This window comes from Aulostomus chinensis, chromosome 18 (genome assembly GCF_037954235.1).
Source record: "Aulostomus chinensis isolate RoL2024-O1b breed Wild chromosome 18, RoL_Achi_v1.0, whole genome shotgun sequence".
Taxonomy (NCBI): Eukaryota; Metazoa; Chordata; class Actinopteri; order Syngnathiformes; family Aulostomidae; genus Aulostomus; species Aulostomus chinensis.
Window position 1 is genome coordinate 24,979,218 of NC_141337.1, and position 24,014 is coordinate 25,003,231.

The following is a 24,014-nucleotide window of genomic DNA, read 5'->3' on the forward strand; positions in this document are numbered from 1 at the left end:
GCTGGGATAGGCTCCAGCCCCCAACCCTTAACAGGATAAGCGGTAGATAAGCTACTTTACAGCCCAGTGGCAAAGGGGGAAAGTACAAATAATTTCATCAATACACTAATTTTTCTAATCTTGAAAGAAAGAGAGTAGCTCAAACATTCATAACTTCCTGCTGTTTTTTTTAGGTATTCTTAACCACATATTAATCTAAATCAGAGTCACAAAATTGTGTTATCCAATATGGGGTTAGTGTTAAAAAAGGGTTTATTCAAAGATCTAAAACCATCTGAAATATGTCCTGAAGAAATTTTGAGACTACAGTTATGTCAAATTTCTGTTACCACTGTCTTATCTATCTCCATTTACTCTTGAATCAGTAGTAACACTAACACATTTAGGGTTATTATTACATTAAGATTTTTCCATAATGCAAGTCTACTATGTCTACCTTTTTTCCACAAGCTCTCCAGGGTGTGGCACATAAATCGTATGATTGGTAGCATTCCAAATGCAAATGTTTAGACAGAAAGGTGTATGAGCTATTCAACTCATACACTAAAAATGCCAAGAATTGCGGACTGGCCTTTGGAGAGTAGTGTGACGAGGCTAAATTTTACTCACTCACTTGGCAAACTTGCTTTCTCACACACTCAGACACCAACAGACACATACACAGAAAAAAATAAAGCATAAATATAAATATATGAAAACATGTATATACCCAGAGTACATAAATATATCCATAACATGAATATCTGTGTATATACACTTAAATGCCATAATGCACATACACATACATATATAATGCATCCATAGGTGTGTGATTATATATGTAAACCTGTTCAGAATGGAGCTGCTGTGAGTGCATTTGGAGAGTGTCATAAACCATTATAACCATTTTGAAATGTGTTTAAAAATGGTTTGAATTTGTAAGCAACCAGTGCTCCTCAGAAAAACAAAAAAAAGTTCCTTCTTCATGTGATGCCACAGCTCCTTCTTGTGGTTATTTTGTATCCCTCCAACTTTCAAATATCTTTGATTTGACTGGTTATTTTAGACAACACGCTTGAATTTGTTTAAGTAAATATGCAAAGTACAAGGCATATTTTTTTGTCAAAAGGAATTTTTTATCTTGGAGGAGTCAAAATTGTGAAGGCTCACCTCTAGAAAACTGTGAACACCTCACCTGCAAAATATTATGGGTGACATTTGCTAACAGTGTATTTGGGTCTGTTGCATAACACTTGACATTCACAGATATGGCTCACTTGTAAATATTATATATATATATATATATATATATATATATATATTATATACAGTGCATAAATGCAGTATGTTAGTAATGAATAAGCATTATTCAAGCTCTGCGTTGAATTTGTTTTTAGCTCAACAGAAAAGATCACCCTTCAATGTCAGAGACAAACAATTCAACTCTTTCAAGAACAAATTTTCTATTTTTTAGTAATAATATAGTGTGTTTTTGCTGCATACCCATACTTACAGGCACACACTCTCTCTCTCAAACACACGTACACAAACACATCTTTATGGATAGGTATAAAGTACAAGTTTGATTAAAAGGATGTAAAAATGATCAGAAGTTGACCAGAACAGTAAAACAAAGCACAAGGACATAACAGAAAACACTTCTACATACACTTTGGTCTCGAGAGGTGTGTGTGTGTGTGTGTGTGTGTGTGTGTGTGTGTGTGTGTGTGTGTGTGTGTGTGTGTGTGTGTGTGTGTGAGAAACTAACAGGGGTTGTCCTGGTGGTCTGCGCAGTGGTAATATGTAGGGAGAGAGGGAAATAAAGAAGGAAGGGAAAAAAATCAAAAAAAGGATCCAAGACATTTAATTAGAGAGCAACTCAGGTATGAACTCAGGTTTGTGGGAAAAACGGGCATTTTTTATATCTATTCCTCTATTCACTCATCTGCTTTGTAGGAAGGGTCGAATAACCAAACTTTGTATGAATCCTAAATCACATCTCCTTTGTAGGAGTTCTGAGGGATTTAAAATTTCTAATTTTACTGAAATAGATTTTTTTTAAAAATGCAAGTCGGACTTGCATGTAAAAGGCATACAGATATGTCATATAATGCAAACGAAAATACAGTCAAAGTTACATAATACAGTCATTGATACGTAAAAAATTAACTTGTTGAAATGGGTAAAATTTATTCAAAAATATATATATTACATATTATACTCATATATTAGTCGTCCTTTTAGTCTGCTTAATTGAATATTGAAATATCTTATATTATGAATCATACTATCCAAATCTTTTGCGGTTGCTATTCCAAAATGAAATGTACTGAAGAAATGAATTTGCAGTTGCTTATAAATGTATATTCTATATATTACTATGGGGTGCTGTTTGTAAAGCAGCCCACTGTAAAAAAAACAACAACAGTAGGATTTGGTCACATTTAGCTTAAAACAATATTTTAAAAAGTGATATGAATTTTTGGAAGTCATTTTTTTCCACATTTACAGCAACATTTGTAAACTTAGAAAAATCTTAATTGATAAATCTAAATGTTAAATCTAAATGTTAAATGTTAAATCTAAATGTTAAATCTAAATCTAAATGTTAAATCTGAATGTTAAATCTAAATCTAAATGTTAAATCTAAATGTTAAATCTAAATCTAAATGTTAAATCTAAATGTTAAATGTTAAATCTAAATGTTAAATGTTAACTCTAAATGTTAAATCTGAATCTTCCGAGTGAAACTAAATATTTAGCAGACATGCAAATTCACACTGCCGGAAACCGGAAGTACCCAAATAAAAGCTCGAGAAGGTTGGATTGTTAATTCTAGGATATAAAAAAAAGGGATTTAAAACCAATTGGGGGGGGGGGCTTAGGGTGACGTATCATGATAATAACTACCTAAAATACCAAAAACGTGTTGGCAGAAACTTTGAAAGGCTCTAAGTTTTCAATGTCCCTTCTCCGTGTGGCGCAGGAGCAGGAGCAACACATTGGAGTGCATGGGTGCAGTGTACCACTCAGCCAAAGTGAGCCCCCTGGTGGCTGGCTGTAGTAAGTACAGCATATACAGTATCCTGCGCCACACGGAGAAGGGACATTGCAAACAGTCTTTCAAATGAAGTTTCTGCCAACACGTTTTTGTTATTTTCTACAATTCTACAATTTCATTTAGCAGACGCTTTTGTCCAAAGTGACGTACAACACAAGCAAGAATTCAGACTTAAGGAAAAACCCATAGAAGCGCAAAAGTGCTTCAGTCGTGATTTGGTCACAGGTACTGCCATCTAGTGGCAGAAGATGTGTCGCCCCCCCCCCTCCCTCTTTTTTTTTTTTTTTTTGACAAACATACAACATCACACAACACAGTTAGTGCTACATAATCACTAAGTGCTGGATCTTGGACCCTCTGACTTATTCCACCCCACAGGACAAAGAGGAGAAGAGTCAGGTTAAGTGCCTAGGTGCTCTCTGAAAAATTGAGTCTTCAATTGTCTCTTAAAAGTAGATTTTTAAGTAGTTATTATCGTGATAACGTCTCCCTAAGTCCCCCCCCCCCCAAAAAAAAAGAAATGGTTTTAATCTGTTTTTTTCAATCCTAGAATTAACAATCCAACCTTCTCAAGCTTTTATTTTGGTACTTCCAGTTTGCGGTAGTGTGAATTTGCATGTTAGCTAAGTATTTAGTTTCGCACGGAAGATTTAGATTTAACATGTAACACTTAGATTTAACATTTAGATTTGGATTTAACATTTAGATTTAACATTTAATATTTAGATTTATCAATGTAAGATTTTTCTAAGTTTACAAATGTTGTAAATGTGGAAAAAAAAAAGACTTCCAAAAGTTCACATCAGTTTTTAAAATGTTGTTTTAAGCTAAATGTGACCAAAGGCTACTAATGTTTTTTTTGTTTTTTTTACAATGGACTGCTTTACAAACGGAACCCCATATATTACATAGTTAAATACAGAACTGAGGAATTTCATCTAAGTAGACCTTACATGTCTCCAGTAACAACACCAGAAATACTGAGTGTGCAAAATAAATTGGACAAGAGCTGGCTGTTGAATATGGAGATGACAACAGCAACAACATAAAAATAAGTCATATAATATGAGTAACACATAAAATTACATAAATAATGATCCATAAAAGAAAACTTTAATGGATGCCTTCTAAGAAAAATATTTTAAACACTAATTAGAATTTTACATGACCAATCAGAATGTTTGTGTTGTTTCTTTTGGTTTTTGGTGGTAATTACTTCATTAAAAATCATAATAGGAAAGCATCCCTTGAAGCTTTGTAATAATAATAATAATAATAATAATAATAATAATAATAATAATGAAAAGGGGCCATGTACCTGGGGCAGTGGGTGTGTCTCCCTGTGGAGTGGTCACGGGCGACCTGTTATAGCCAAAGGAAGTGAAAAGTGGAAGCAGTGGCTGATGGGAATGTGGTGGTGGAGGAGGCGGTGGAGGCAGGATATGGATCTGATGAAACGTGGTGTCGTTGCCGTTGACTACCGCGTTGGCAGGGGCAACCGTCGCCGGGGCAACCAGCGGTATCTTTTGAAACTGTTGAGTGCAAATGACTGTGCTGGCCAAACCTAGATACACGCACCGTGACGACACACACACACAACCAGCCAACAGTGAACCACCGCCACGAAACAAACAACAAAACAGAGAATTACATGTAAGAAAAGAGGGTGGGGGGGGGATTAAAAACAAAACAAAGACGGCTGAAGTTACAAATCAAACAAAGTGGGGAGAGGTGGTGAAGACACAGATGATGCTAGAGGCAAGAAGTTGAAGAGAAGGAAGAACAAACAAATTTGGGCGTTGCTGAAATGAAATGAGTGGAAAGGTGGATACCAAAACTGTGGAACTACAGATAAACTGAGACGCATGTTGATAATCAAGAGACAAATTCTCTTAGCATGTGTATGAACATCTATCTAAATTTTTATTCTTAATTTTGACTTTTACAGTATTCTATTGTATGCCATCATAAACTCCAGCATTTTAATGAAAGTACAGATGCTCCTTCTCAAACATTCTGCTACAAATGAAAGTTGCTCAGCCATTTGAGTTGAGGGTATATCTACTTGCTTTTGAAAAGACTTGAGTGTTTTTACTTTCTTTTAATATCAACATACTGCTGTATTGTATTATCTTCACAATGCATTTACAGAACCTTGTAGCTTTTTGAAACCATCTAAGATGTTGAAGGAATTCCATGTAGAACCACAATGCTACCCATAACCAATAGAAACAGCTATAAAAAAAACTGTATAGAAATGCAATAAAGTAGTACATGAATAAGTACTAAGAATGAGTTGGCTCCCTCAATGGATTTTCACTTAAAATGCCTTAAATAGGGGTCTGTTGTTAAAGTTATTTTAAACTATTTAGATTTTCTAGGCTATGGAATTTTTTAAAGAGCAAACTTGTGAATTAAAAACTAAACTAGGATTGCTAAAAAGTGGCTGAATGAGGCTACAGAGGTTGTCACAGAAGCTAGAAGCTATAGAAGCTACTGTTAAGCCAAAGTTAGATATAAGAATAGCTTTGTCATGCAAACAACTGAATTCATGCTTTAGTTACCATAAAAGTGATGTTCGTTTGTGAGGACTGTCTTGCAAAACAAAACATCCCAGTAACATGGATATTAGCCACAGAGCTGAGTTTCCACAATAATAATTATTTTTGGTTGAGGGATCCCATGGTGATACTAACTTCTGAGTACGGCTGAATAAATCATCATCCCTGCAACACTCGACTGAATCAAAGGTGAATCAAACCAGCTATAATCAAGGTTATTTCCCCAGTTATGGACACAGGGACCGATCACAATGTAAAAAGAGATAAAAAGCAATAGGGGCTGATCTCAGGCTTCATGCTTAAATGTCTTAGAAAAGTAGTGCAATGAAATTCAAATGGAAAAATAATAAAGTATAGACTCTAAAATTTTTTACTTAAGTACCGTGCAAATCTCTTTTGTTACTGTCAATCACTGCAAGCTACAACAATACGCCTCCACTTTCCTGGTAATATATATGGTTATCAGTGTAGTTCTATCTAACTACAAATCTATCTATCTATAATGTCTGAAATACAAAATACAAAATTATAAATCTGTTTTACCGTTTTCTCTGTATTGTACTGGTTTCTCTGCATTGGCTCCCTGTCAAATTCAGAATAGAATACAAAATTTTTCTTCTAACATATACAGCCCTGAACAATCAGACACCTTCTTATCTAATAGAACCCATTGTTTCCATATGTTACAGCTGGATTCCTTCACTCCCTGGATGAAGGTTTACTTGTGGTTCCTAGAGTCTCCAAAAGCAGAATTGGAGCCAGAGCACACCAGTAATCAAGCTTCTCTCCAGTGGAATTGTCTCTCAGTTGGCTTCTAACTTGGCTTCTTCCCTGGAGTCTTTGTATTTTCTCTCCTCCCAGATCCTGTACTGATGCCAGTGCTGTTGGAGGCTGCAAACCTGAAATGGCTTGTCTGCCATCCTTAGCATCAGTCTTAATATTAGTAATAGTAGCATTTATATTAGTATTCCAGTGCTGTATGAACATTAACAGTGGCTGTGAGGAATGGTGTGAAATAATTATCAACTGATTCAAAACAGCTGAGCAACATGAAAGCTCTTGCTTAAACAGCTGCTGTAGCTGCTATGTGAGGGCATGACTGTTCATTTGTGTGTGCTGTGGCATGGCTGAACGTATGTAGGTGCCATTCGCCTTTCATCCCCAGCTTCTGATGCCAAAATAGTGCGTAAAGTAGGGGTGTAAACATTGTATATGATTGTTAAAATTATTAATGGTTACAACTTTGTCTTGTTTAACAGTCTTTTCAGAGAGGCAGTATGCATATAGTTTTTCTTTATGTATCCTGTGACTCACGTATCTATCTACCCTGGTCCAGGTAGTCAAATAAAAAAAAAGCCTAAAAGGGAGGGGGGTCACATGAGAGATGTGTGATAATGTCAAAGACATACTGAGAAAGTGGTTGTATGATCAGAGAGAATGAAGCAACACTAACAGAGAGACAGGAATATAGACTAAGACAAGCAGACACAATACTAAAAACAGACTGATGGACAACTAAATCTACAAGACAGACACCTACAGACAATTAAAAACATCTGAGCCTATTTGTGGCTGTGACACTTAGAGATGATGGGATGGATGGCTCTAGTTCTCACCTTGTCAGCTTACCTGTTATGTAATGAGAACATTTAGAAAACACCAAAGTTAAACTTGTAACCCTGGCAGAGCTTTAAATCAGAATCAGTTTGTTTAAAAGAGCTAAAACACGCTATTCAAGTTGTTTGTACAAATTAAGAATGCGTTCCTTTTTTGTGCTCTTTTAGAGAGGCCACACTTGCTGTTGCATATATAGATGTGTGTGATCTACCTCATGTTATTTAGAAATTACCTCTCAACATTAGTGTTTCATGAGGCACATTAGTATGAGATAAGTAAAGTCTGTAATTAATTTGAATTTTCTGACATTGCTCATTCAGGATATAGAAGGTTCTGTGTCGTATCTGCTGCCACTAGTTTCCCCCTGCAAGGACAAGTGCCATAGGGACTTATGGTTGCTCCTACAACACTCTGATACTCCAGTCATCAGAAAAATCTATTTTTTTCTAATACTGCAAGACTTCTGCAACCACATTATTTTGTTAGTGGGTTTCCTTCTCTTCTTAAAAGATTTCTAATCTGATTTTCCCTTTTTTGTTATCTCAAAGCATCATTACATGTTTATGAGTGACTCTTCACAAGGGGGGAAAATCTCCCAGCTGTTTTGTGACACACATGTAGTTGTTGTAGGGTATTTCACGGAGATAACGCTGGACCATAAACCAGTTAACTGCGATCAGTGGACTCCCCATAACCTTTTGCTAACCTTCTAATTCCCACAAGGTTCTGTTGTAAATAATCAGACAATGAAAAGTGCAAAGAATTATTAATCTTTGAAGTTCTTCCCGGCATCAGAAATCTCCATGTGCATATGATGCTGTCGGAGACACTGCTCACCAGCATTGCCAGTCTCTGGGAATGGACCTTGTCCATATTGACAAGCAACAGGGAAAAACTCTAATTATTTAGCCAATACTGAAATCGTAGAGAAGATCATTATTTGAATGAAAGGAACAGTCCATTTTTCTTAGATATTTTTAAATACAGGTCTGTGTTTCAACACCTGCTTCCTAACTTTGCTAAAGGTGAACAAGAAAAAAAGTTTGACTGCACTCACTTGTAAGGTGTATAGTCTATACCCTACCAATAGTTTATGCCCTGTCCATGGATCCTGAGACACGAGTTCAAATAATGACATACTTGAGGCACATCTATGTTTTGAAGCAACTGCGCATATATACGCACTGTGGGCAATATTCATTGGACTTAATTCTTTGTTTTACTCTTACTCACCTGGTATCATTGAATGTATAATTTAAAGTGTCAGCTAGGAGAAGTGAACATCATCTCTACCAGGGATACATGGATAATTTGGTGTGTTTTGATGTTTTCATCACTAAAAGGGTACATTCATCTTCAGGCTGTAACATTTGTCTCTACATCTTCAGTAATAGAGAGAGAACAGCTGGGTGTTTGCTGCTGCCCAACACAGCCACACTCACAAATGTGTTCTCTCCCAGAGTGTGAGAAGAAAGCCATGAAATTTACTGATATTTTTCTCTAACCTGCACTGCACATGACACAACACACTTGAAATATTCATTGCTGACTAGTCTTCATATTTCTCTCAATGTCTCTCTCTCTAAGTTCTTCCTCTGTGTGTTTACACCAAATATATAGGAGACACTTTCACACTCACATATACAAAGGTGTTTTCTCTCTCTCTCTCTCTCCCCCTCTCTCTCTCTCTCACACACACACACACACACACACACACCTGTGCGCTTGCTGATGACCTCCACCATTGTAGATGGGAAGTAGCCCACCCGATCATTTCCTGTTCGGTTGTCATGGATACAGCCTTTCCAGCGTCCATCAGGGTGCTGCTCCAACACCTGCCAGACAAACATGTTGACAAAACAATATGAGGTTTCATACAGACATACATTACACAAAGGTTGAATTTTTTTCAGTTTGAAAAAATAAACGCAAACAAGAACTGGGTTAACTGGCCTCGCCATTACATGCATGGTGGACACCCTTTGTGGTCATTGCATGGAACCACAAAGGGTGTCCAGCATAGTGATCTTGACCTTTTTTTGAGACCCAGAGGACATTTAAGTTAAATTTGAAGACTTTCACTAAAGGTGTTAAAGAGATCTCACATGTATGAAAAATGAGTCAGATGGATGGACAAACCAAAAACACAAAGCCTTTAGTCTACAAGTTCCACCTGACTGTAGGCATAAAAATGAATTTGGAGCAGTTTAGAACTCATTTAGACAGCAGAAAAAATAACAAGAAACTGTTTGGCCTTCATATCAATTCAATTAATGGGTGGATTAAAATGCTAACAATTCAAAACAAGCTAAAAGTTGAGCCTTTACAAAAATAATCTTGTCTTCGAAACCTGGAATATGTACAAAGACAACATCTAAGTCTATGAGAGACATATCAGGACAGAGATCAGAGAGTTATGTGACATTCTGAAGGAGACAAGGTAAACAATGTCTAACTCTTTTCACTGCAGGAAACAAAATCCAATGAAATTTCATCATAAACAAACATGTTTCGAGTACTACTTAGATTTTTGGATCCTGCATTAGTTTGTTCAGTAACAAGTTATTTTGACCTTTGATTTCATACTCTGTTCAACGTATTTGTTTAGATCAGCAGTTAGAGCCTATGAAGTTCAAATACCTGCTCTTATTATCATGTAATATAACATATATGAATATTGTAGCTAGGCAGCACAATTTTGTTGGTGCATTTTGTAATTCGTAAGCATGACAACCCACAAACTAGACTTTGACTGTGTTGAGTTCTTCACAAAAACAGTAGATTTTAAATTTTGATTTCCTCCTTAGAACCAACACTTGGGATGTTCTGGACTATCGATCACCTCCGAAGAGGTTCTGGAAAAATGTCCGTTGCCTCAGGGGGGGAAGGTGACAACTTGCTCACACTGTCTACAGTGGGGGCGGGATGCTGCTGATGTCAACAGCAGAGATAGTTGGACAGTGAAAGGAACACTTTGAGTAACTCCTCAATCCCACCAACATGTATTCCATAGAGGAAACTAAGGCAGGGGAGGACTTGGAGAGGGGTCATCCAATCTCCAAGCAGAAGTCGAGGCAGTTTAACAACTTCGCATTGGCAGAGCTCTGGGGGTGGATGAGATTCGCCCTGGGTATCTTAAGGGTCTCTGCAATATTGCGTGGACATCGTGGGCCATGCCATCGGAGTGGCAGACTGGGGTGGTGGTCACCATCTTTAAGAAAGGGGATCAGAGGGTGTGTTCTAACGATTGGGGATCACACTCGTCAGCCTATCCAGAAAGGTCTACGCCAGGGTACTGGAAAAGAGGGTCAGGGCAACAGTTGAACCTCAGATTGAGCTGGAGCAATGTGTTTTTTGCCCTGGCCGTGGAACTGAGTTTGCCCAACCAGTACACATGTGCTTTGTGGATTTGGAGAAGTTTTATTACCACGTTCCCAACGGCATCCTATGGGGGTTACTCTGGAACTCTAGGGCGGATGGCCCCTTGCAAAGGGCCATTCAGTCTCTGTACTGAAGGAGCGGGAGTCTGGTCCTTGTTGCTGGCAGTAAGTTAAACTTGTTCCCAGTGAGGGTTGGACTCCACCAAGGCTGCCTTTGTCATCGGTTCTGTTCATAGCCTTTGTGGGCAGAATTTCTAGGCGCAGGCTGGTGGTGGAGGGTGTCTAGTTTGGTGGCGGGAGGACGTCATCTCTCATTTTTGTAGATGATGTGGTCCTCTTAGCACCATCAAACCATGACCTCCAGTTGGCAGCCGAGTGAAGCAGCTCCAACCAGCATCTCCAAGTCTGAGAACATGGTCCTCAGCTGGAAAAGGGTGGCCTGTCCACTCCGGGTTGGGGGGGGGGGGTGGTCCTGCCCGGAGTGGAGGGGTTTAAGTATCTCGGGATCTTGTTCACAAGTGAGGGTAGGTTGGAGCAGGAAATTGACAGGCAGATTGGGGTGGCGTCCACAGTGATGCAGGCGCTAAACCAGTCCGTTGTGGTGAAGAGGGAGTTAAGCTAAAAGGCGAAGCTCTCGATTTATTGATCAATCTATGTTCCAACCCTCACCTATATTCATAAGCTTTGGGTCGTGACCGAAAGAACAAGATCACGAATACAAGTGGCCAAAATTAGTTTTCTCCGCAGGGTGGTTTGGCATTCCCTTAAAGATAGGGTGAGAAGCTCAGACACTGGGAGGGACTCAGAGTAGAGCTGCTGCTCCTCCATGTTGAGAGGAGTCAGCTGAGGTGGTTCTGGCATCTGGTGAGGATGCCTCTTGGACGCCTCCCTCAGGAGGTTTACCCAGGCATGTCCAACTGGAAGGAGGCCTCGTGGCCTCTGGAGGGATGCTGGAGGGACTATATCGCTTGGTTGGCCAGGAAACGCCTCGGGATTCGCCTGGAAGAGCTGGTGGAAGAGCTGGTGGATAATCAGAATATCTGAGAAAACATTCTTCCAACCTTGTCAATGTACGTGTTGCCCTCATCCTCAGGAAACTGCAACTCCTCAAAATGCAATACTCAGATGAGGTGGAACAGAAGAAGGTTTTGAGGAGCAGCCAACAGATCAAGTCTGTAATTACCTATATCTGAAAGGTCTCCCATTACCTCTTGCAGAATTCTACAGCAACACGCAACATACCGAGGCAAGTACGTAGTAGAGTATGAATCAAAAGTCATTCCACTACCCAGAAACACCAGAGCAGCTTTTCCTGGTTCTAACAGCCATCCAATCAGCTATTCACCTGTCCTTAGCAAACTTTTGGAAAAAATGTATTTAAACAATACAACTGCTACAAGTACTATTATTAGCATACTACAGGGTTGGTCACTCAACATGCATGGGTAAGAAACAAAGCTTCTTGATGGTGTTTTGGTTCGTAAATATCATGGATAAGGCATATTGATTCTATTGGAAAGATGGGAAGAAATATATCTCTTTTAAAGATGTGATATGCTTAACTAGCACCACACTTGATAAAACAAGTCCTGCAGACCCTAATTTGATCACAACTGGACAAGTGCTATACCCATTAACCCCATAGGTTGGTCATAGCATATATGTTGCTTGTTTATACAGTAAGATGAACATTTAGGGTCTCAAGATGTGAAGCACACAGAATAGGGCTAGCTAGGTATACACTTCTTATTCTTTTATGTCTGCACTTTTAAGTTGTAATTTTGATATTAAATTCACTTTTTTAGCGCTGCCCTGGAGTGTCTTATCTGGTATTATTCTTTGTATATGTGTGGACCCCAAAAAGAGTAGCTGATGTTTTTTTGCATGAGCCCATGGAGATCTTGATAATAATGCATTAACATAATTATTACCTGTCGGGGAAAGTCATTGACATAATCATTTTTTTTGTATGTATATGACAGGTTCTAACGGGTAATACAAGAAAGTAAGTTTCTTACCGTGATGACATCCCCTGCTTTGATGTTGAGGCTGGTCAGATCATAATTGTTGCAGTAATCTTTCAGAGCTCGAACCTGAAGGGCTGCCGAAGCATCTGAGAAAAAGAGGGACAGTAAGTTAGAAACAACTGTTAACTTACACCATTCTGTAAAGGATTGGCCCGGGAATAAGTTGGCATTATTGAAACTTGCTGGAGTTCCCTCGTCTCAAAAGCACTGGGGTTTTGGTATGTAAAAATTTCAGTAAATACAGCTCAATTGAATACTGAAGCCTTAATGTGTCTTAAAAAGGTTGGTTGCTAACAACAGGCTAAATGAAAATACAGAAATTGTCAAGGACATTGAACGTCATCACTGTGAAGTGATAAAGAAGACAAATATTTGTCGTGACCAAGTCTTGCGTCTGTGATGGAGTTCATTTGTAGCTTAATCTCAGTTTTTTCATTAAAGCTTCAAAAAAGACATAGTGGTATTCATCTGTAAGGAGTTTTGTTGCTAAACAAAACAGGTACATTTTATATAGTCTTAGCCTCAGAGCCTATTTGTGGCAATTACCAATGTAAATAACTGTTTTATCTCTTGTCTTGTGTGAAAATAATCTATTATCATACATCTATCCATGCATCCATGCATCCATACATCCGTCCCTCTATCCATCCATCCAACAATGCATCCATCTATCCCACCCCGGAGTAGCTGTTTGATCTCCCTGCTTGCTTGCGTTGCTGTGAACTGGTAGACGATGTCCAGTGCAGTCTGGCTGTAGGTGTTTCTCACTGTGGCATTGATCCCACTCTGCAGACAGAAAGGGGGAAAATCCGTCATCAGGAAGAGAAATAGGACTTTCAGAATTGCATTTTCTGTTCTGCTGTCACTCAGTTTACACAACATAATTCAATCAGCCACACCACTTTTCATCCATGCATGGTTACTTAAAAACCATTTGAATAATATGAAACTACACAAGATTCAAAAGTTGGATCCCCATTGCATTTGGTTACTGCTGCTATCTTCATCTGGCATCCATATATATATATATTTTTTTACACAACCTTAATCTCTGTCTAATTTGCTAAGAAGACTTGGCCTCAAATTTAAATCAGTTGCTAAACATGGTACAGTGCCTCATTTCAAAAATGTATAATTGTCCGCTCTGTAACTCACAAACCTTTTTCAAAAAAATGCTATGAAACTTTTCATGTATTCAATATATTCTAAACTACATTTCCAATTCTTTTTGGTCGCCGATGCATACTTCTTCTACCAGCTGTATTGGATTTTCTGTTTTCATTTCTTGAAATATTCTCTTTATTGCAAGGTGCACTTTGGATGTGGTACTTGTTTTTTTACAAAGCAGCCATCTTTTTTTTAAGACAACAGAACAACAACCAAACAAAACAAGCACAGAAAAACAGACTAACCCGCAGCAAAAACAAGCATGAAGCTATCTTAGAAATATCAGTTTGACAGATTTCGATACAAAATGGATAAAGAGCTGTAAACATACAGAGAACAAGCATGTACTGGAGATAAATCAGCAGTATCATGAAGTAAAGTAAAATATGTAAATAGATAAATTTTGTGTCCGAGAATAACTGAAATAAAACAACATAAGACAGGGCCTACCTACAGCCATTGTACAAGTATTTCAGCACCAGCTCCAATTTCTTTTATCAAAAGTTGCCTCTCTCCCTGCATTTTATATCTAAGTTTCTGCAGGTATAAAGTCCCATCCAAATTCAAATGCCTTAAAATAGGGCAACCCTGAAGTAACCCCAAAGTTAACAGCCCATTTTGTACGTTTGGGGTACTGACTAGAGTTGCCTATGGATCCCCCAAGGATTATATGACTAGTCAGCTAGTGCTTTTTGTTTTATTGCTTAACAAACATTTGGAGTTGGGATTTTTTTTATTAAAACACAAAGTATTATAACAATAACACCATACTGATGTGATAGGTGTGTGTGTGTGTGTGTGTGTGTCTGTCTGTCTGTCCAAACATGTAACATTTAGCTACAAGATATATCCTATTTTTTTACCTCAATAAATCAAACATTATTAGTTTTTAGCTATAGTGAGAGATTATGTCCATTCATTCTCTCATGCGGTATTAGCCCCCACTGCCCTCTGTATACGTGTGTATTGACCTCAAGACAATTCCATCCATCCATCTATGTCATGGCTACTCCTGCGTTCAAAAAGTCAACAAACATCAGAGTAGTTTATGCGGAGGAGGTCTACAACTCATTAAATAATAAGCACTCACAGAAATGCTTTGGTTTCCACTGTCACAGTCACAGCGGTGAGGTTGTCTTGTCTGGGTTTATTGTCTTGTGTTTATTTCTCTGTGTTATTTTTGTAGAATTAATTTCCCTCTTGTTTCAGTGCACCAGCCTCTCCTCCTGTTGTCATCCTGCATTCCCCGGTCCTGTCAGTCAGCGTCTGTCCCGCCCCCTCTTGTGTCTCATGCAGCTGATTCCGCTCTCCCCATTACACCCCGCACACCTGTCCTCCATCAGTGTGATTAGCTCCTCATGTGTATATATGTCTGTCTTCCTCTTTCTCGTCGCAGAAGTGTTGTTCGTTGTCAACTACGGAAGCCCCACAGACACAGCAGAGTCGTTTGAATCCAAGTCAAGAGCTTGTTTGTTTTGTAATTGTCATAGTCAGAGAAGAAGTTGTTGTTAAGATCAGTTTGAGTTTGGAAGTTTGTTCGATATTTCAAGTCCTAGTGTGGTCACGTTGTGATTCCTTTTTTGTTATACTTTTTTCATCCCTCCTCCGTTGAGTGAGCGAGCTTTGTTTTTTAGTTTAGTATTTAGTAATAGAGTAGCCAGCGAGGCATAGCTAGAGTTTAATTTCAGCCAGAGACAGTGTAGTCAACTGCGCTTTACCTTTTGTAGAGTAGAATTTTGTTAAATCCTTTTTTGTAAAAGCTTTTTCCTTCCTTGAATTTGTTTTCTTCCCTTTTTGATCCTTAGCCCGGAAGTCAGAGAATGTGTGTGTGAGTGCTTGTGAGCGTGAGAGGCTGCAGGAAAGTTTCATAGCCCGCTCCTCTGACTTTGGTGAACATACTAATAAAGCTTGCTCCCATACTGCATTCCTGTATCTGGGTCCTCCTTTGAGTCCCGTCGTGACATCCACAAATGAAAGGTTTTGAATTTATTTCAAATGAACAGAAATATTCTCCGGGTTGACTTCAAACAATGAGCAAATAAAAGACATTATTTAGCGTTAGATAAACTATTTCACTCCTTGTAGCAACTCATAATGTAATAAAATCATGAGTGCATAATGTAATGACGTTTTTGCGCATAATGTAATAATGTAACAATTTATTAAATTATGAGCCCAACTATGTAGCGACTCATAATGTAATCATAGCTCATAATCTAACAATGGCTTATACTGTGACAAAAGTTGCATTATCACCATTTTTTACCTTTGCCATTCCTGTAGGGTGAAAGGTCATGCTTTCACCTCTGTGATTGTCTGTCTGTCTGTCTGTCTGTCTGTAAGCAGAATCACAAAATTTCTGCAAAACGTGGTGGGGCATTAAGTCCATAATGACCACACCTGTACATGGACTTAGAATTCACTGACAGGCAGAGGCCTGTGTTTGACTATGATTTGTACATAGGTGGCACTACAGTAAGAGGGTGGATTAGGGAACGAGGGGACGTGTTGGTGGGATTGAGGAGTTCCTCAAAGTACTCCTTCCACTGCCCAGTTATCTCCCCAGTTGACGTCAGCAGCCTCCCGTCCCCACTGTAAACAGTGTGGGCAAGTTGCCGCCTTCCCCCCCGAAGCGACGGACGGTTTGCCAGATACTTTTCGGAGCCGACCAATAGTCGTTCTCCATGGCCTCACCGAACTCCTCCCACGTCCAAGTTTTTGCCTTGGTGACCGCCATGGCTGCACACCGCTTGGCCTGCCAGTACCGGTCGGCTGCCTCTGGAGACCCACAGGCCAGCCATGCCCTTTAAGCCTCCTTCTCCAGCCTGACGGCTCCCCTCACCTCTGGTGTCCACCAGCGGGTTCGAGGATTACCGCTGCGACCGGCCCCAGCAGCCTTACAGCCACAGCTCACAGAAGCCGCCTTGACAATGGCAGAGCGGACATGGCCCATTTGGACTCAATGTCCCCCACCGCCACCAAGATGTGGTCAAAGCTCTGCTGGAGGTGGGAGTTGAAGACCGTTCTGACTGGTTCTTCCACCAGGCGTTCCCAACAAACCCTCACTACTCGTTCGGGTTTGCTGGGTCTGCGCGGCGTCTTCCCCTGCCACCTGATCCAACTCACCACCAGATGGTGATCAGTTGACAGCTCAGCTCCTCTCTTCACCCGAGTGTCCAGAACATGCAGTCGCAGGTCAAATGATATGACTATAAAATCAATCATAGACCTGTGAAGTTCTGGAGGTGGATGAGATCCACCCTGGGTATCTCATGGCTCTGGATGTTGAGGGGCTATCTTGGTTGACACATCTCTGCAACTTTGCATGGACATCAGGGGCAATGACTTTGGAGTGGCAGACTGGGGTTGGGGTCCCCCATCTTAAAGAAAGGGGACCAGATGGTGTGTTCCAACTATCAGGGGAATCACACTCCTCAGCCACCCCGGACAGGTCTACGCCAGGGTACTGGAAAGGAGGGTCAAGGCAACAGTCGAACCTCAGATCGAGGAAGAGCAGTATGGTTTTCGTCCCGGCCGTGGAACCATGGATCAGCTCTTCACCGTCGCGAGGCTGATGGAGGGGGCATGGGAGTTGGCCCAACCAGTCCACATGTGTTTTGTGGATCTGGAGAAGCCTTATGACCATGTTCCCAGGGGCACCCTGTGAGGGGTACTCGGTGAGTATGGGGTGGATGGCCCCTTACAGAGGGCCATTCAGTCTTTCTACCAGAGGACTGAGAGTCTGGTCTGCGTTGCCGGTGAGGGTTAGACTCCGCCAAGGCTGCACTTTGTCACCTGTTCTAATCATAACTTTTATGGACAGGATTTCTAGGCACAGACGGTTGGTGGAGGGGGTCGAATTTGGTGGCAGGAGGATGTTGTCTCTGCTTTTTGCAGATGATGTGGTCCTCTTAGCTCCATCAAGCAATGGCCTCCAGCTCTTGCTGGGACAGTTTGCAGCTGAATGTGAAGTGGCTGGGATGAGACTCAACACCTCCAAGTCTGAGGCCATGGTCCTCAGCTGGAAAAGGGGGTCCTGCCTCAGGTGGAGGAGTTTAAGTATCTTGGGATCCTTGACCTCCCTCGAGAGGTGTTCCAGGCTTGTCCTACTGGGAGGAGGCCTTGGGCCGACCCAGAACATGCTGGAGGGATTATATCTCTCGGCTGGCCTTGGAACGCCTAGGGTTTCCCACGGAAAGTGGCTGGGGAGAGGGCAGTCTGGGCTTCCTTGCTGAGGCTGCTTCCCCAGTGACCCGAACCAACTGGTTAACCAGAGGATGATGAAGATGACAAAATTAGCAATGCTCGGAAATGATACAGCGCTGATGAGATGAACTTTCATCCTGTAAACATCAAGTGGCTTGCTGATGTCACCCTCTGGCCACCACAAAAATCTCAGGAAGTCTGTCTTTTTCCTCAACATGTACTTGGTAAAACATTGCCTCAATATCTGCTATAACTGCAATTTTTTCTTGGCGAAACCTTAATAGAACTCCAATGAGGGTGTTCATTAAGTCTGGACCTTGGAGGAGCTCCTTGTTCAGAGATGTTCCTTGAGATGAGGATGTGCATTCAAACACCACCCTCAGTTTGAGCTTTCTGTGTGGTAGACATCATGCTGTGGGATGTTTCAGACCTGCCCAACCTCTCTGTGAAGCTGCTGAGGTGGAACATTTTCTGCATAACCCTTTTTGAGAATGTCCTCCATGAAGGAGGTGTATTCCTCAGCATACCTCATATCCTTCCTGAATTTCTTCATAAGGTTGCAGTGTGCATTCCTTTACTATCATGTAGTTATCAGGCATGACCTTGTCTTTATCCCGGAAAGGCAGAGACAGATGATAGTCTTTAAGAAATGCAGAGCTGCAACTGATCTCCATAAAATGTTTATCTTCAACAGACATCTCATTTTTCTCCTCATACATGTTCTCAGAGAAATCCTGGTTAGTAACAGAGATTCTGTTACCTAACACTGCAATGGGCCCAGACTGTTCTGCAGCACTATCAGCACTAAGTGGTTCAGTTACCACCCATCCCAATAAGGTTTGGACAGCATATGTTCCATTGTCATGACTGTTTATTACAGTATTTTCCATGGCTCCATTGCCCGAGGAACATCAGTCCCAATGAGGAGTTCAATGTCTTCCTCAATTTCCTTTAACTGGATGCCACTGAGGTAAGGCCAACTCTTCAAATCAGCTTGTGTGATTGTTTTCCTTTGAGACAAGGATTTTACTGTGTGTAAACTTTTGGCACGTCCAGATATGTGCAGCCTTCCAAGTCTCCCACCTCCAGTCCTCTAACCTTGTAGGTCCCTCCAAGCTTTTCCTGTCCCATTGTTCACAAAAGTATCTCTGTTTTGCGTCCATTCACATCCAGCTGGTTCATTAGACTTACTGTGGAAAATGTTGCAGTACTGCCCGGATTGTAGGCGTAGGTCTTAATATACCTGTTCCACTTTCCCACCTTAACTCTGACTGGAACAATAGCTAGTGCACAGTCTCTCCTGGCCCCAGTTGCATCACCTGCTTAAACAAGAGCACTGCTTATGGGGATTTCTTCTGTCAAAGCAGTGTCTTTCATTTGATTTTCCTGTCTTGGGCCTTTTGATCTGTAAATATGAAGTACAGTAGAATGATTCGTTTGACAAACTTGACACCTTAATCTCCTTTTAAAATTTCTTCTTACATGATCTTTTAGTAGGCAACCAAAGCAATATCCATGGCTTCTTAGGAATTCAACCTTGTTGTAATGTGGCTGTGTTTTGAATTGTGAACAGTCGATCAGAGCATGTTTCCCATGGCTGAATCCACAGTAAGGGATGATGGGCCTGAGTTTGATTTGAGGAGATTGCTGTGGAACAGCTGATTGTTTTGTAGTGCCCCCTGCTGGCTCTGTATTCACTGCTACCGAAGTAGCGAAGCTGCTGTTTTTGCTTCTTATTGATTTTGTCTCCAAACAATGGAAGCAGAATCCAGAAGCATCTTAGCCTGTTTTTCCACAAAATCCACAAGGAGCTGAAATCCAGTTTTCCTGCTAGTCCTCTGCTTAGTCTCAAAGGCTGTGGTTCTCCACCTTTCCCGCAGTTTGTAAGGTAGTTAGGATGCTATTAGCCTTAGGTTTGATGGGATCTCAAGTTCCTCCAAATACTGTAAATCTTGCATTATATTACAGCATCCTCTGATAAACATTGCATATCCAAGCAGCATTCTCCCATCTTCAGCTCTAATAGCTGTCCAGTTCAAGGCTTTTTCCAGGTAAGCTCCAGAAACCTTCATTTCATTCCCAAGGTGTTCTTTTAAAAGGCGTGTTGCTTCAATATAGCCCCTGCCCCCATCCATGTGCAAACAGCTGGGGGCAAAAGTCTCTGGGCAAACCAGAGGTGAACTGCTCCAGATAGATGACTCTGTCCTGATTATTTTTCATCTTATCTTCAATCATGTGTTCAAAGGTATGAATAAAAGACTGACATGCCAATGGGTTACCATCAAACACAGTAATCGCTCTTGCAGGTAACAGACAGGTTTTGCTGCGAGACATGAGTTCTGCTATGTCATTTTGTCTTCGAATAACCACATCTACGTTATCGTGAGCAGAATTAACAATCCCCTCTGAGTCATCTTGAAGAGCATGAGTTGTGACGTGATTATGATTTGCAGTTTTAGTTTCGCGCTTGTCAGTTACATTCTTCTTTTTTTTAATTTATTTCCTGCTGTTTTGGTACGACATGGAGGTCTGTGGAGACTTAAGATGGTTTGGTGAAGTGCAGTTTTAGGTATTGCACCTAACTGTGCAAATTCCACATTACTCTCCATTATTTCTGGTTCAGGGTGAGAGTCATAACCCTCATTCATGCCATCACCTGTAGATTCCTCATCCACCTCATTCATTTGAAGAATTTTTATTTTGGCGGCTGATGCTACAAGGTCCATCTCCAACTCCACTTGCTCCATCTTTAATTTCAGTTTTGTTTTCTCCAGTTGCAAGGTATGTTTCTCTTTCAATGCAGCAGTTTGAGCCATTGCAGAAGCCTGTCCCGCTTTGGCCTTTTTTTTTAACTCTGAGGAGACTGAGATAGATCTGGAGGTTGATGATCCAGTTGAAGACTTTGATTTGCTTGATACATTTGATATGCTGTCCAGTGGTCCAACTTTTGTTTGCGCAATTTATCTTTTCCATGTTTCAGCATCTTTCATGAAATAATTCAGGTTAGTTGTTCTGGGTCATAGTAATCATTTTCCTTTTCCTCGGTGGAAAGGAGCTCTTGCACAGACGTGAGCATTTTTTAATTCATCCACAGCTCCTTTAAAGGCTTCAAATGTGTCACTGACTTTATCAACATTACCAGCATCAGTCATCAATGCCTTAATTTCATTGGTCCTCCTCGTGCATGCTCCCAATCAGCTTCTGCACGAAACAATGCACAATTTCAATGTATCCTCAGACTCAGCAGTGGTCTCAGGTATGACATCATTACAAATTAGCACTCAGATTTCTTTCATTTCGATTTCGTTTATCCTTAAACATCCTTCCAACATCCACGTTTTATTGCAACGCACATCCACAGTGCACAACTTTGACTTCCATAGTGTTTGATTTTCTCCTTGCAGTGCAACAGCGCATTCATTCAAAAGTTGATCAGCTGATTTTACTCACAGCTGCTGGCTGCCTCTTTCATCTGTCAGTGAGTGATTAGCTGGATCCACCAACTGTCCAGTTTCCTTCAAGTCTTAAGTGAAGTTTATCTACTCCCTACTTGAAAAGTGTCATGAGATAACTTTTGTTGTGATTTGGCGCTATATAAATAAAATTGACTTGACTTGACTACTTGTTATGGCTATTCTTGTGTTCAAAAAAGTAAAAAAAACATCAGGGTAGTTTGTCAAGAGGAGGTCTATGGCTCACAAATAATAAGCCTTCACGGAGATGCTTCGGTGTCAACAAATAAAAGGTTTTGAATTTATTTTAAATGAACAGAAATATTCTGTGGGTTGACTTCAAACAATGAGCAAATAAAAGACATTACTTAGGGGCAGACAAACTTTTTCACTACTCATTTGCCTCACTCCATCAGCACAAAAGACAAACAGACCCCAAACCAGATGTCCTCACTCCCTAATCTCAGGAGGAGGATGGCCTGATCAGGAGGAGGGACGTGAGCAGCAAAAAATAAGTAAATAAGTTTTAGTTCATATAAAATATATCCTCAACATTTATCATTAGGGCCTGACCCTGAAGGTACTTCAGGTGAAGACCCTATTATGTTTGCTCGGCAGAGCAACACATTAGCAGCACTAAAAACACTAAAAACACACACTAAACAGTGTCCCAGCCCCCCCCAACACCCATGAGGCAGCTCGGCCAGACGGCCCGGAGCTGGTTTTCACATACACACCCATTCAAAACCTGGTACTAGACTGTTCTTGCTGTTAATGTGCGCACGCAATATGCGCATGATGCGCATAACGTGCATAATCTAATGTCACTCCTGAACATGCATGATTATCCTTTGCATTTCTAAGTATTTCAAATAGTCATTTAATTAATACAAATAATGAATAGGCTCCAACAATCCATTTCCATCCACTTATCCTGTTAAGTGTCGGGGGGTGGGGGGGCTGAAGCCTATTCCAATCCCAGCAGCATTCCGGCGAGAGGCGGGGTTCACCCTGGACGGGTCGCCAGTCCATCACAGGGCCAACACAGATAGAAAGACAACCATTCATACTCACAGCCATGCCTACGATCAATTTAAAGCATCCATTAATCAAGCTAGACAGGAAGTTGGACACAGGAACGGCATAGAGCACCCTGTCAACTATCAAAATAAAACAACCTAATTGATAGTGGCGTTCGCTGTCCTTCCGCTATTTAAACAACATTTTAATGATAATTATATTTAACTAAAGCTACAGACCTAACTACACAATACTGGCAATAAACACTCTTTACTGTGGCCATTAATTCAGCATTTATCCATTTAAAAACTCATTACTATAGCCACCCAAAGACATAGACATACATGAACACTTATCATGAACACATTATAAACTGATGATGTTATAAACTTACCCATGAAAACAATCAGCTCTTTATAATAAAGGTGGAGAGGAGCAGAATCGCTTGTTCACAAGCCTGGAGAAATGTGCTTCTGGTGTGAACAGCCAGGCACCTGCTCGCAAACGAAATGACAATTTGGGGCACTTCTGCCTCCGGTTTGTCCCCGGGGTAAGGGGATCCTCAGCCCTCTGTGACAGTCGGGGTCCAACCATATAATACTGTGTCTCCCCTTCCCTTATGGTTGCCTGTAATTTTTTATAATTGAAAAATTTCAAAAACTAAATGAAGATCCACCTCTATTCTTGGGGCCCCACTGGTGGCTTCTGGGGTTTTGTACAACTTCACAGGCTGCATCCAGTAGTACACAGCCTGATGTAAAGTTTGACGTTAAAAACAAATACACAGGTATGTACAGATTTGTCAGTCTGTTGAAAAGGAAACCTATGCAGCCTTTTGTCTTTGTGTGTACGTATGTTTTGATCATAGATGTACACATCTACCTCCATAACATGAGTGAGATGAAGAGAAGGTTGATGAAAGTAATAATCTAAAGGTTTATCAGGTCATAAGCAACAAATTTATTAATTATTGGTGTAGGCCATTTGTACAACTATATTGAAAATATCAACAAATGAATTCACTCAACATTTAAACATTTATAAGATTTTATATGACTATATATCCTACATGACTGTGCTTTTGGGGTTAAAGTAAATTCAAATAAAGATACAAAAATGGAAAATGAATGATTCTAATTTGGAAAACAAAGTGTCTAATGGCTTACTAGAAGGTGTTTATAATGCAAAAAAAATCTGTTAAAAGCCATGAAAGGATTGTTGTTTACATTTAAATAACAAGCCTTTTGTGACACTTCCTAAATGTCCATCCATCCATCCATTTTCTGCTGCTTATCCTGTTAAGGGTCATGGGGCAGCTGGAGCCTATCCCAGCAGCTTTCAGGCGAGAGGCGGGGTTCACCCTGGATGGGTCGCCAGTCCATCGCAGGGCCAACACATCTAGACAGACAACCATTCACAGTCACAGCCACACCTACAGTCAATTTCCCCTCTTGCATATCTTTGGACTGTGAGAGGAAGCTGGAGTTCCTGCAGAGAACCCTTGCAGATACAGGGAGAACATGTAAACTCCCCACAGAAAGACC

The 24,014-nt window shown here is 40.5% G+C and overlaps 1 protein-coding gene across 9 annotated transcripts in view; it reads right to left on the reverse strand.

Annotated features, from left to right (window-relative positions):
* caskin1 (CASK interacting protein 1) overlaps window positions 1-24,014 on the reverse strand; it is a 163,432-nt gene that overhangs the window by 31,387 nt on the left and 108,031 nt on the right. For 5 of the 9 annotated variants that reach the window (XM_086186247.1, XM_086186242.1, XM_086186246.1 and 2 more), the window contains exons 8-12: window positions 13,303-13,411; window positions 12,617-12,711; window positions 8,936-9,053; window positions 4,359-4,604; window positions 1,748-1,765 (exon numbers count right to left, since the gene is read on the reverse strand). In XM_086186247.1, the coding sequence (XP_086042373.1) occupies window positions 1,748-1,765; window positions 4,359-4,604; window positions 8,936-9,053; window positions 12,617-12,711; window positions 13,303-13,411 (586 nt within the window). The remainder of the gene's footprint in view (window positions 1-1,747; window positions 1,766-4,358; window positions 4,605-8,935; window positions 9,054-12,616; window positions 12,712-13,302; window positions 13,412-24,014) is intronic. The other 4 variants (XM_086186248.1, XM_086186244.1, XM_086186250.1 and 1 more) reach the window with 2 other exon arrangements.